Below are 12,238 nucleotides of genomic sequence, written 5' to 3'. Positions count from 1 at the left end.
AAATGCCTGTACTATCACCTTAAGAGGTCGCAGGCTTTGAGCTGTCATTCCCGTGCTTCTCTCAGTTCGCGCCAGGCTAGCTGAGAGGAGGTAACGTATTATTTAGCTAGTCATTGTCGAATATTTGTTTGGGTTTTTGGACAATGTAGCTTTGTTTTATGCATGTATAAACGTTAGTGTCTAGGTTGTGAACATGCAGCTAATGTGTCAATCAAATATAAAGTTGCAAACTGACTTTTGCTAGCTTTAAGTTAGACGTGTTTCCACATGCTAGCCTACAGGGATTTCTGTGTGTTATCTGCTAACAGGAGCTTGAGACCTGTGTGCTGTGTGGAGGAGGCTGCGTGTTAGCAAAACCTCATGTGTTTCTCTCTGTTGATTTGTACAGGTATGTGTATTGTGATTTGTCTGACATGGTGTTTACATGTGGTTGTGCATTGAGCATTTTGTGACTCATTTCATTTATTTTCACATTCTTATTTCAAAGTATTTTGGCATGAATGAATGTGCAGTTCGTGCCAGGCTAGCTGAGAGGAGGAGCTTGAGACCTGTGTGCTGTGTGGAGGAGGCTGCGTGTTAGCAAAACCTCATATGTTTCTCTCTGTTGATTTGTACAGACAAATCTAGAATCCTGTCTTCATTAAAGCGCAACCAGTAGCTGGTCGTGGTCCAGGTCCTTCTTTCATCTTGCACAACAAGGAACACAACGCAGAAATTACAAGGGATAATGGACATGCATTCAATCAGACATGAACTGCTAAAGACAATGTATGCCCGTTACAATGGTACCATGACCTTTTAAGGATTGGTCTGAAGATCGACATCAGCTCGTTCGCCGTGGAAGCTACATTCACTCACCTTTTACTGTTGTCAGGTATTCCCTTGGACTTGTTACAATGCAAGTGCAATTGATAACTGACTGATGTGATTATCCAGATCTGTTTTTTTTTTCTCATTTATCCATTCAGATTTGATTTTATTAATTATCTTTTTTTTTTTTTCTGTGACTGCAATATGGCAGAGGGTTACACATATTTTGTTGAGGGTGTGGGGAGGGGTTTGTTCATTCGACCCTCAGAGTCCAGAACACCAGGGCCTAGTCTCACAGCATTACACACCCCACAGCTTACCTCTACACGTTCTCTGACAGGAGCACACACAACACCAGTACTCCTGTGCAGTCTTCAGAGACGACATTGCCTAACATCAAAGTTGTCATGCAGTCAGATGCAAAGGAGTCTCCGATATTCAGGGGTGATAGCTCAGACAAATTCACAGTTCATGAGTGGGAAAGTCTCATGACTCTGTATTTGAAGAGGCGAGCTATTCCTGTTCATGAGCATTCACAAGAAGTCCTGGCAAGGCTTATGAGCAAAGCAGGGGATGTAGTGAGAATAAAGCTGCGCAACAACACATCTACTGACCACACTGCGAATCCCCATGTGATTTTTGATATTTTGAAGCAACACTTTAGTGACCTGACATACTCAAGCATGCCTTTGGCAGATTTTTATGGATCTATGGAATACTGGATAAGGCTAAACAAAACAGTTGATGTAGCAGATGAATGTCTGAAAAGGCAAGGCCGAAACATTAATGACCCAGGCCATGAGGTCAGTATGATGTTTATCAAACACTGCCCAGACCAGTCTCTTGCAAGTGTTTTCAAGTTCAAGTCAGCAGAGAAATGGTTGGCATGTGAAATCCAGGAGAGGCTTGATGAGCACATGCAGGAAAAGAAATCTTGAGCTGCAGCTGTTCGGGCATTTAAGCCGAGCACAGTAGAGCACAAAGTCCATTCACGGTGTCATGTGCCTATAGCTGATAATGCGCCAGCCCCGAACACCTCTGTGCCGTTGGTGTCATCTCCCGTGACTACTTCGAGTGTTGACAATGACTGCATGAGGAGTTTGGTGAACCTATTAGACCGACTGGTCGCGCAGCATACACAAGCGCAAGCAAATACAAGTGCTCAGGCCACAGTGCCTCGCTCTTCTCAGAGAGCGCGCAGGGTTTGTGGAGCTTCTGATCATTCCACGTTGTCCTACTGCAGGCGTGAGAACAGGTGTTTAAAGTGCTTATCGCCTGGTCACTGGAAGAAGGACTCCCCTGATCAGACCAACCAGCGCAGCTCTCAGCCTGCCAACAGTGCTGGTGGACGGAACCAGCAGTTAAACTAGACAACCAACACCTGGGGAGGGGCGGTGTGGGTATTGTGGATGAATCACCTCCTGATGCACATGACCTAGCTCATTTATATGAGGACTGCTGTGCCAAGGCACCTAAGGGGACTCAAATAGTCGTTCAAGCCACGCAGAAAATCGAAGCTTTCAGTGAGTTGTTTTATGCTTCTGTCGTTACCAATCACAGTGTTCAGCGTAAGGGCAAGTTGGACTCTGGCTCTATGGCATGTAGCATCAGTGAGAAACTCAGCTCTGCTGGTGTTTTGCCTGAGAAGCAACATCCTGAAGAGGATATCGTTTTGATTAGTTGTGGTGGTCTGCAGACTAGACCTGAGGGTTTTTATGACTTGGAGATGCAACTTTATGGTGTTAGTTGTGTCGTGCCCACTTTGGTTGTGCCTGGTCAGCATGATGATCTCATCTTGGGCTCAAACATCATCAAACACCTAATTCGTGTCTTGAAGGGTGATGTAGACTATTGGAACATGGCATCCAGACCTGAACATCTGTCTGATCCTGATATTGAGCGTTTTTTGTCTATGTTCACCAACATTGAGCGTTGGAGAGGGAGTGAAGTTCCTGACAAGATAGGCACTGTCAAGCTCACCCAAGCAGTGACACTCCTAGCCAGGCACGAACTTTAAGTTTACTTTAAGTTTGGGGTAGACTCCCTGCTAATGTGCCAATGTCACCTGGGAGCACTGTTGTTGTGGAACCAATCAATGCCAAGGCCATGCCACAAGGTGTCCTGGTGGGTTGTCTTGTCACACCTTTCTGGGGTGATAGATGGGTGCCGATGGCAGTTGTGAACCCATCTGACAAAGCTATCACTCTGAAGAGAAATTGCAAATTGGCTGATTCCCATGCTTGGCAATCGAGGATCTAGAGCAGGGGTGGGTAAACTGTTCCACAAAGGGCCGCTGTGGCTGCAGGTTTTCTTTCCAACCAATCAAGAGCTCACAGTTTGACCAATCAGCTGTCTGAAGAGTGAGATCGGTTGATTGAATGAGTCAAGTCTGGTGTGCTGCTGCTTGGTTGGAAAGAAGACCTGCAGCCACAGCGGCCCTTTGTGGAACAGTTTGCCCACCCCTGATCTAGAGGTTTTCCAGGGTTTACATGTTGCTTCAGAGAAACAACCAGACACAAACAACGCACAGTCTGACATTGAGATACAGCGATCTCATACGGAAAAACAGGAACCTGACACACTGAAGCAGCATCCCAATATCTCACCCAGTGCCTTCCTTGTTGATCAGTTGACTAAAAGCTTGTTAGAGTTGGGCCTAAGTGACATTGACATAGACTCATGTCAAGTCAGTGAAGACTGTAAGTCTCAACTCACACAGCTGATAACTGAATATCACGACATCTTCTCCAAGCACTCATTGGACTGTGGTGAGGTCAAGGGTTACACACACTGCATTCATCTCACCGATGATCGCCCTTTTCGTTTACCATACAGGAGAGTCCCTCCTGCCCAGAATCAGAAGCTGAGGCAGGTACTGACTGATATGGAGGAGAGAGGGATTATCAGGAAGTCCTCAAGTGAGTATGCTTCGCCGCTGGTGATGGTGTGGAAGAAAGATGGTGGGTTGAGGATTTGCAATGATTTCAGGTGGCTGAACGCCCAAACCTTAAAGGATGCCCATCCTTTGCTGCACCAGTCTGACTGTCTGGCTGCTCTTGGTGGCAATTGCCTCTTCAGCACCATGGACCTCACTTCTGGCTTCTTCAACATTCCGATGCATGAAGAGGACAAGAAGTACACTGCTTTCACAACTCCCCTTGGACTGCATGAATATAACCGCATGCCGCAGGGACTATGTAACAGTCCAGCATCCTTTATGAGGATGATGATTGGGATCTTTGGGGACATGAACTTCACAAAACTCCTGTGTTATCTTGACGATCTTCTTGTATTTGCGCCGTCAGAGGTTGAGGCCCTGTCCAGACTCCGCACAGTGTTTCAAAGGTTGCGAGAGAACAACTTGAAACTGGCACATAAGAAGTGTCATTTGCTTCAAAAACAGGTTAGATTCCTTGCCATGTCATTAACGGTGAGGGTGTTGCTGTCGACCCTGCCAAATGGGAGGTTATCACCAAGATGACAGTTTGAGACCTTATGGAGGACGATGAGTGCACGCCTTCTGTCTGCAGAATCAAATCATTCCTTGGCAAGGTATTTTACTACCAGCATTTCATCCCAAACTGTTCCTCCATTGCGAAGTCCTTGTTTGCACTTACAGCCGGACAGAAGAGACGGGGACGGTTACCTAAGGAAAGGAAGCCTCTAGGAGCCTACCGTAAGCTTACCCCTGCGGACTGGTCAGTGGAATGTGAATGTGAAAGTTGAAGACCATGCTGTTGGAATGTGTTGTACTGGCTCATCCGAACTTTGATGAGCCATTTCTCCTGTCAGTCAATGCGTCGTTGTACGAGAGCGGTGCTCTCTCAGGTGCCACAAGGAAAGTCGAAGGCAAGACCTGTTGCTTTTGCAAGCAAGACCCTCAGTGCCTCACAACGGAAATATCCAGCTCATAGACTGGAGTTCATGGCTTTGAAGTGGAGTGTATGTGAGAAGTTCAGCCACTGGCTGAAAGGCCGTAGCTTCACTTATTATCCATCTGGATGGATAATAATCCACTTACTTACCTTCTAACAAAACCAAAGCTTGATGCATGTGAAATCTGTTGGGTGTCTAAACTTGTATCTTACTCCTTTGATCTCAAACACCTGCCCGGGAAAAGGAACGTAGTGGCTGATGCCTTGAGTCGCGACCTTTTCTCTTAACCCATTTGTCAGAGGCTGCTGGAGGAACCATATCCCACTCTGATTCGGGAAGCTAATGGGACAGAGGAGGACTCTGTGCAGAACGTTTTCAGGGTCAGCTGCCAGTCTCAAGGCTACAGATCAGGGGACCATCCGTCACCCAAGGTGGCATGTGATTCAGCCGAGATCAGAGCTCTTTGTCGGGTACACTGTGACTGGATTGATGCAGCAGAGTCCAGAGCACTCTGTCTGGCACAACACATCCAACAGCTGTCGAGTGGTCAGGATGTTTCATCCACATTCTCTGCCCAGGAGCTGCAGCAGAGTCAAGAGCAAGACCCCAGCATCTCCAAAGTGTTGCCCTTTGTTACAGCCAGGAAGCGACCATCTAGGTGTGAAAGGTATGGCGCTGACTCAAAGGTCCTCAGATTGTTCAAGCAATGGGACAAGTTGGAAGTTCGTGATGGAGTGTTGTATTGGGTGATGAGAGATCCCGTGTCCAAGCAGAGAAGATCTCAATATGTGCTGCCTCTGAGTCTGAGGAAAAGGGCGCTGTTGGGCATTCACGATCTGGCAGGTCATCAGGGTCAGGACCGTACTCTCTCACTTGCAAGGCAGCGCTTTTACTGGCGTGATATGGAGAGGGACGTGAGGGCACATGTCAAATGCTGTCAGAGATGTGTGTTTGGGAAGTCGCCGGAACCTGCTGCTCGTGCGCCCCTGGAAAGCATCAAGAGCTCTGCACCAATGGAGTTAGTGTGCATGGATTTTTGGTCCGCAGAGGACAGCAAGCAGCAGTCTGTGGATGTCCTAGTGGTCACCGACCATTTCACCAAACTTGCACATGCAATTCCTTGTGCCAATCAGACTGCAAAGCAGGTTGCCAAAAAGCTCTGGGACAATGTGTTCTGTGTTTATGGTTTCCCTGAGAGGATACATTCTGATCAAGGCACCAATTTCGAGAGCAACTTGATTGCAGAGCTTGTTCATTTAGCCGGTGTTGCAAAGTCTTGCACGACAGCCTACCACCCCATGGGCAATGGGGGAACAGAGCGATTCAATCGCACTTTGGGCAACATGCTCCGTACCCTCCCCCTTAAGGAAAAACACCAGTGGCCACAACAAGTCCAGACTCTCACATTTGCCTACAACGCCACCGTTCATGAGACTACAGGTTATGCACCATTCTTTCTGATGTTTGGGCGTGTTCCTAGATTGCCAGTGGATATTCTGTTTCGGCAGGTTTTGAACAACTCAGGAGTTGTTGATTATGACTCATATGCCAAGTCCCTGCTTTCTGGCCTCAAGAGTGCTATGGAAATTTCCCAGAAACATTCTTCCACTGAGCAGCAGCACCAGGCAATATAACAGACGTGTCAGGGGTGGATGGGGCGATCATGTTTTGGTGGCAAATAAGGGAGAACGAGGGAAGAAAAAGTTGGCCGACAAATGAAGAAGAAGAAGAAGAAGAAACGTACTTTATTTATCACGTCACACAAGTGAGTTACACTACACGCCATGCTTCTTGTGAAATTATATTTCCGCATTTGACCCATCCTTGGACTGTTGATCCTCCGCGGCAGACCAGGAGCGGTGGGCTGCCAGCTGATGCCGGTGCCCACGCCTGGGGACCCATCTTTTTTTTGGTCACCATTGGTCAGGTGGTGATCTTCTTGCATGTTTTTAGTGGGGGTTATTACAGAGGAAACCCTGGGTGAACACGGGGAGAACATGCAAACTCCACACAGAACGGCCCCCTTTTTTCCTCGAGCAGCAGCACCAAAGGCATGGTGGAGGACACGCCACCAGCGCCACAGCAGGATTCGAACCGGGGACCTTCTAGCTGTGAGGCGACAGTTACCACTTGATCCACCGTGCATGGATGGGAGGATGGAGTGTATACAGTTATTGGTGACCCCGACCCAGACATCCATGTTTACAAAATACAGGATGCAGAGGGGCGCACAAGGGCTGTGCACAGGAATCTTTTGCTGGAGGTCAATTTTGTGCCACTCTCTGGGGTGGATGAGGATCTGGATGCCCAAGCAAATGATCAGACTTTGACCAGCGTGGAGTCTGATCGGGAAGACTGTGACTGTGGTGATGCTACAGCCTCAATGTCTGAGTGATTTACTCTGGTCCAGTCTGGTCCTGTGCACGGTCCTGCTGGTGTCATTGCTGATTGCCCATCCATCTCACCTGTGCCAGATCATGCTCAGATACTTCACCACACGCTGGCACCTTGGTTCACACTGACCCGCACGCAGACACTGCCACTGGTGGTCATGTTAGAACATGGGCAGGAAGAGTAGTGAAGTCAGTAAACAGACTCATAGAATCCATGGTTCAGAAACCATTTCTGAAAGGCACAAATGTTTTATTTGGGAGCCGTTCCCAGTCTCTCCTTGCTTGAGCCTTGATATATGTTGGTAATGTTATCGGGACATGTGTTTTTTTTTTGTTTGTTTTTTAAGACTGGTTAAGAGCATTAGTACATGCAGATATCTGTGGAACAAGTTTTTTGGGGGGGGGCAAGTGTTGTTTTCTATTGTCAGGATGTTGGTGAATTTCAGAAGAGGTGAATGTAACCAGGTTGAAATTATATCGTTATTTGTACATTTGAAATGTCACCAAATCCTGAATATTGTTCTCTATATGTGTAAGGTGTGTTTTATTTGCTATATTTATGCTTGTGTGTTGTATTCAGACCTAAGTATAAATGCCTGTACTATCACTTTAAGAGGTCGCAGGCTTTGAGCCGTCATTCCCGTGCTTCTCTCAGTTTGCGCCAGGCTAGCTGAGAGGAGGTAACGTATTATTTAGCTAGTCATTGTCGAATATTTGTTTTGGTTTTTGGACAATGCAGCTTTGTTTTATGCATGTATAAACGTTAGTGTCTAGGTTGTGAACATGCAGCTAATGTGTCAATCGAATATAAAGGTTGCAAACTGACTTTTGCTAGCTTTAAGTTAGACGTGTGTCCACATGCTAGCCTACAGGGATTTCTGTGTGTTATCTGCTAACAGGAGCTTGAGACCTGTGTGCTGTGTGGAGGAGGCTGCGTGTTAGCAAAACCTCATGTGTTTCTCTCTGTTGATTTGTACAGACAAATCTAGAATCCTGTCTTCATTAAAGCACAACCAGTCGTGGTCCAGGTCCTTCTTTCATCTTGCACAACAAGGAACACAACGCAGAAAATACAAGGAATAATGGACGTGCATTTAATCAGACATGAACTGCTAAAGACAATGCACACCCGTTACATAAATTATCTGTAAATTATCTTTGAATATAATCTAGGCAAAAATCGGCACAATAATCTGTCCAATCCATTCTGTACATAACAAATATAATTTACAATTTCTTAAGATGATGTTTATTTATATATTGTTTATATTGTATATTTATTGTTTTTACTCTATCTATCTATCTATCTATCTATCTATCTATCTATCTATCTATCTATTACCGGTGCTGCTGTAAACTGGAATTTCCCCTTGAGGGATTAATAAAGGAATATTGAAATGAATTGAATTGAGTTACTATTTATTATTTCAGGACGACTCAGCACCATTTTAGCTTTGCTGACTTTCAGCCATCATAATATCAGATTTTTAACGGAGCATTGCTAAATGTTTGGAAATGAATATATCAGTTTGATTGTTCAAATGATTTCTTCAATAATTTTAAAACATACTGGGCATTAGAGTTGTGCTGTGTGACTGTTGTGCATGAAACACTTCAGAGACTTCCTCTTTGAAACCACATAGACAAAGAGAGCAGAGTTGCCTCGAAGAGCACACGACCAAACTGTAGTGAGAGCTAATGTTTGACTGTCGACCACATGGAGGATAAAGAGCATCCTTACACCTCTGTCTCAATGTGTCACAATAAACAACCTGCAAAGATATCTGGGAAAGGCATTGTCAGTCCACTTCAGGTGTACACTCACTATCTGAAAGCATGTTCAATGAGTGTTTTCAGAAATGACGTGCTGGTGAGTCCTGTTGCCACTCTGCTATGAGAAGGCTGGCCCTGCTGAGTCACAACTGTATCAGTCTGTTCATGAAAGGTTCATTATTGTTGCTCAGGGTTTTATATGCTATTTATTCCTTTTAAAGGGACCAGAAAGAAGAACCCAGTCATGTTTTAAGATTGATCTGTAAGTTTGGCTTTCTCACAGTCTCACAGTTGCAATGACGCAGCTGCCCAAATGCTTTTTTTTGTCATGTGAACAGGGAAACACTTCCAGAGAGAGAGAAATCACACTTGAATGAATAAATAAAAATGATTTTTGATGAATTACAAATTTCCTCATTGAATGTGCTCTCCCATGACATCAACTCATCTGTGAGCAGGAAATGATTTCTCACTACGACTGAGCATCTTTCAGTCAGTGGGGGTGTCAAACAGACAGGTGTGGCCTGTGATGGCCTGTTTCTATCATACACTCTCTCAGAGCTGAAGGTTTTTGCTTTGTGAGCAGTGCAGCACAGACAGATATACAGTCTCTCTCCAGGTCCTCCTATGTGGGAAGCGATTTAATTTTAATGTCAATTTTCCAGTGTGAACGCTCTCTCAAGTGCCTGAGCCCACAGGCACCACACAGATGAGTTGTGTGTGGTTGTGTGTTTGCACGTTGTCAAGTCCAGTTTTACTGAGAGTAGAGAAATTGCACATTTGACAACACATACTGTATCCAGGAGGCTTGGAAAGCAATTTTTATTAGTTTATTGCAGTGCAAGACTTTACATTCAGTGTATTGTGGTGAAATTTGACAGCAATGCTCCTATTTTCAAAAGAAAATGACATCGTAAAGCTTGACAGACATATTCTTCCTCCACCAAAACAAAATACAATTGGCGTATTTCCAGCTCCTACTGCCTTACACTTGAATACACACATTCAGTTTGTGTTTTGTCCCTCTGTCTTGTCGATCTGTTGATCCTGTGCTCCCTCAAAGCAGCGTAATGGAGGCTGTCTGAATCTTGACAATCCTGGCAAGAAAACATCATTTAACATTTAATCACCAAAAAAGTCTACATTACTTTTCTGATGTATGTATGTCTGTATTGAAGAGAGCAACAGCAACACCTGGAAAATACAGTGATCACACTGATATACCAACACTGAGAAAATAATACTTCTGTGCTTTAGAAAATGGTCATTTCTGCTGTACTTCAAAAATACTCACCACTGCATTTGGAGTCAAGGCAGCTGAAGATCTTGAGTCTGGTTAAGAATTAAAATCAACAAAAGCTTTCAAAAGTCAGTGAGATGGTGGTGAGAAGAATGTTTTAACAATGTAAAGCCTCCATCAATTTATGACCTCTGTCTTGATTTGGTTGGTTTTATAATCCATATCAACTTCAATTGGATGCTCCTCCAGTATTAAGTACCTAAATACACACGATCAAAAATGATCAATGAAAGTTAACTTACGTCCACATTGACAGCTGTTTCTGTTGTTCTTTCCATATGCTGCATACGCCAGTAAAACAACCAGGATGGAGGTGAATGTCAAAGCTCCACTCAAGAAATACACCAAGACAGAGGACTCCACCTCATCTGCAGATCCAGATTATAAGAGACTTTACAGAGCTGCAGAATATTGAGGAAATAACAATCATAGCTACTGTCTGTATGAAACATCTGCTTTCATCTTACGTACCTTTAAAGTCCAGTATGGTCCCATTTCCAAACAGTATGTGTCCACATGAGGCAACAGCGCAGTAGTAGGTCCCAGCATGAGACAGATTCAGGCTCTTCATCGGCAAGTTGTAGACACAGGTGTGTGTTTGTGTGTTGGGTTTCCTCTCACACTGATCATTCCTGCCTCCATGGGTGTAAATGAGTCCTGGATGAGATTCTTCAGAGTTCTTGAACCAGTAAACACTGTGTTCTTCATCACAGGTCCCAGTGTTGACTGTACAGTTCAGAGTCACAGAGTCTCCTGGCTGGATGGTCTCAGATGCTGACTGATGGACCAAAGCTGTGACGTTCACACCTGAACCCTTTACACTGACAAAAATGCCGTCTCGAAATTCAAAGTTGTAATAATAGCTACTTGCACAGTAGTAAGCAGCTGAATCTGAAATGCGTAGATCTGTCACCTTCAAGTGATTTTTACCTATTTCAGTGTCCAATGTGAAACGTGGATTATTTTCAAATTCATTGTGAAAATTTCCATTTTTGTCAAACTTGTAGTAAGTAGAGATGAGCCTTGGTTTCTGTCCCAGAGTTTGTTTATACCAGTTGAACATCACTGCTTCACCTTCATAGAAACATGGCAAAGTCACGTTGTCACCGACATTTGCTGATACAAATCCACTCTCTTGATGTAAATATGTGGATGATTTCAGATCAGTTGTCTGAGCTGAAGAGAAAAGAGATCCACAAAGAGCAGATTGAATTGATCATCCAAATCTCATGCAAAGTATTCCATCATATTAAATAAAGTTAGAACAAATTCTTACCGATTCTTCCCAAAAACAGATAAGTCAAATACAAAGCCAACCACAGAGTCTTCATCATGTTCCAAATGCTGTGCTGAATGAAATGAATCTCAATATGTTCTCCACTCTTCAAAGAGAAGACTGTGATTGGCTAACGTGAAGAACCACCTAATGTCCTGAGCTGGAGTCAGTGATCACATGATCAGTGTTGTATTTAATGCAATGCATTAAGAGAGATCTACGATCTTTTTTTTACTGTACATGTTACATCTAAAATATGTCCCTCAATGGTATTGTCAGTCCTATTTTTTGCAACATGAGCATTTGTAATTGTTCTTCAATCTTACCACTTCAAGAACTGCGGCTGTTGGAGGAGCTTTTTGCAGACTTTAAATATCTCATGTATTAGTAATGGTGTGGTGTGTCTAATAATTGGTGCCACCGTTCTCTCCAGTGATTTTCACTGTGGACTCTTAGATGTTGTTGTCAGTGTCTGCACAGACAGGTGAACATTGTTTCAGACAAATGGGGACTGAAACATTTGTTTCAAGATTAGCTGAAAAAAGAACTAGTGCCATGTTTTCCATGCTGTATGTTCATTGGCTCACCTGCTTCATTCCAAACATATCGTGGCAGCTGTTTGGCTGACACAGCAGCCAATGGAATACCTGTGTGGCACAACTGTCAGGCAGAAATACCAGGTCACTGTGGGTGGACACCATGAGACGTTCAGGCTAACACCAATGTGGACATTAATCCTGAAGCACAGCTGGTCCTGAGGATTTCTGCCAATGTTACCCATAATTTACTGTATTCTTAGTGACAAATACT

At 44.3% G+C, this 12,238-nt stretch overlaps 1 protein-coding gene across 1 annotated transcript; it reads right to left on the bottom strand.

Annotated features, from left to right (window-relative positions):
* Positions 1-9,829: 9,829 nt before the first annotated feature.
* On the bottom strand, positions 9,830-11,486 carry LOC139351406 (uncharacterized). The gene is made up of 5 exons (XM_070993282.1): positions 11,429-11,486; positions 10,624-11,328; positions 10,395-10,520; positions 10,147-10,184; positions 9,830-9,949 (listed from the first exon to the last, which is right to left on the bottom strand). The coding sequence occupies exons 1-5, from the start codon at positions 11,484-11,486 to the stop codon at positions 9,830-9,832; spliced, it is 1,047 nt and encodes a 348-aa protein (XP_070849383.1).
* Positions 11,487-12,238: the final 752 nt, after the last annotated feature.

The sequence above is a fragment of the Chaetodon trifascialis genome, chromosome 23, assembly GCF_039877785.1.
Source record: "Chaetodon trifascialis isolate fChaTrf1 chromosome 23, fChaTrf1.hap1, whole genome shotgun sequence".
Lineage (NCBI taxonomy): Eukaryota > Metazoa > Chordata > Actinopteri > Chaetodontiformes > Chaetodontidae > Chaetodon > Chaetodon trifascialis.
The sequence above is the reverse complement of the archived record's forward strand: the minus strand, read 5'-3'. Positions and strand labels throughout refer to the sequence as shown.

Excerpts from the sequence above, each read along its gene's own strand:
- LOC139351406 (XM_070993282.1), bottom strand. The coding sequence starts at position 11,486 with ATGATGAAGACTCTGTGGTTGGCTTTGTATTTGACTTATCTGTTTTTG. Across the intron at positions 11,329-11,428 it reads TCTGTTTTTGGGAAGAATCG|CTCAGACAACTGATCTGAAA; the intron begins GTAAGAATTTGT and ends TTTTCTCTTCAG. Across the intron at positions 10,185-10,394 it reads AAACAGCTGTCAATGTGGAC|ACTCAAGATCTTCAGCTGCC; the intron begins GTAAGTTAACTT and ends ATTCTTAACCAG.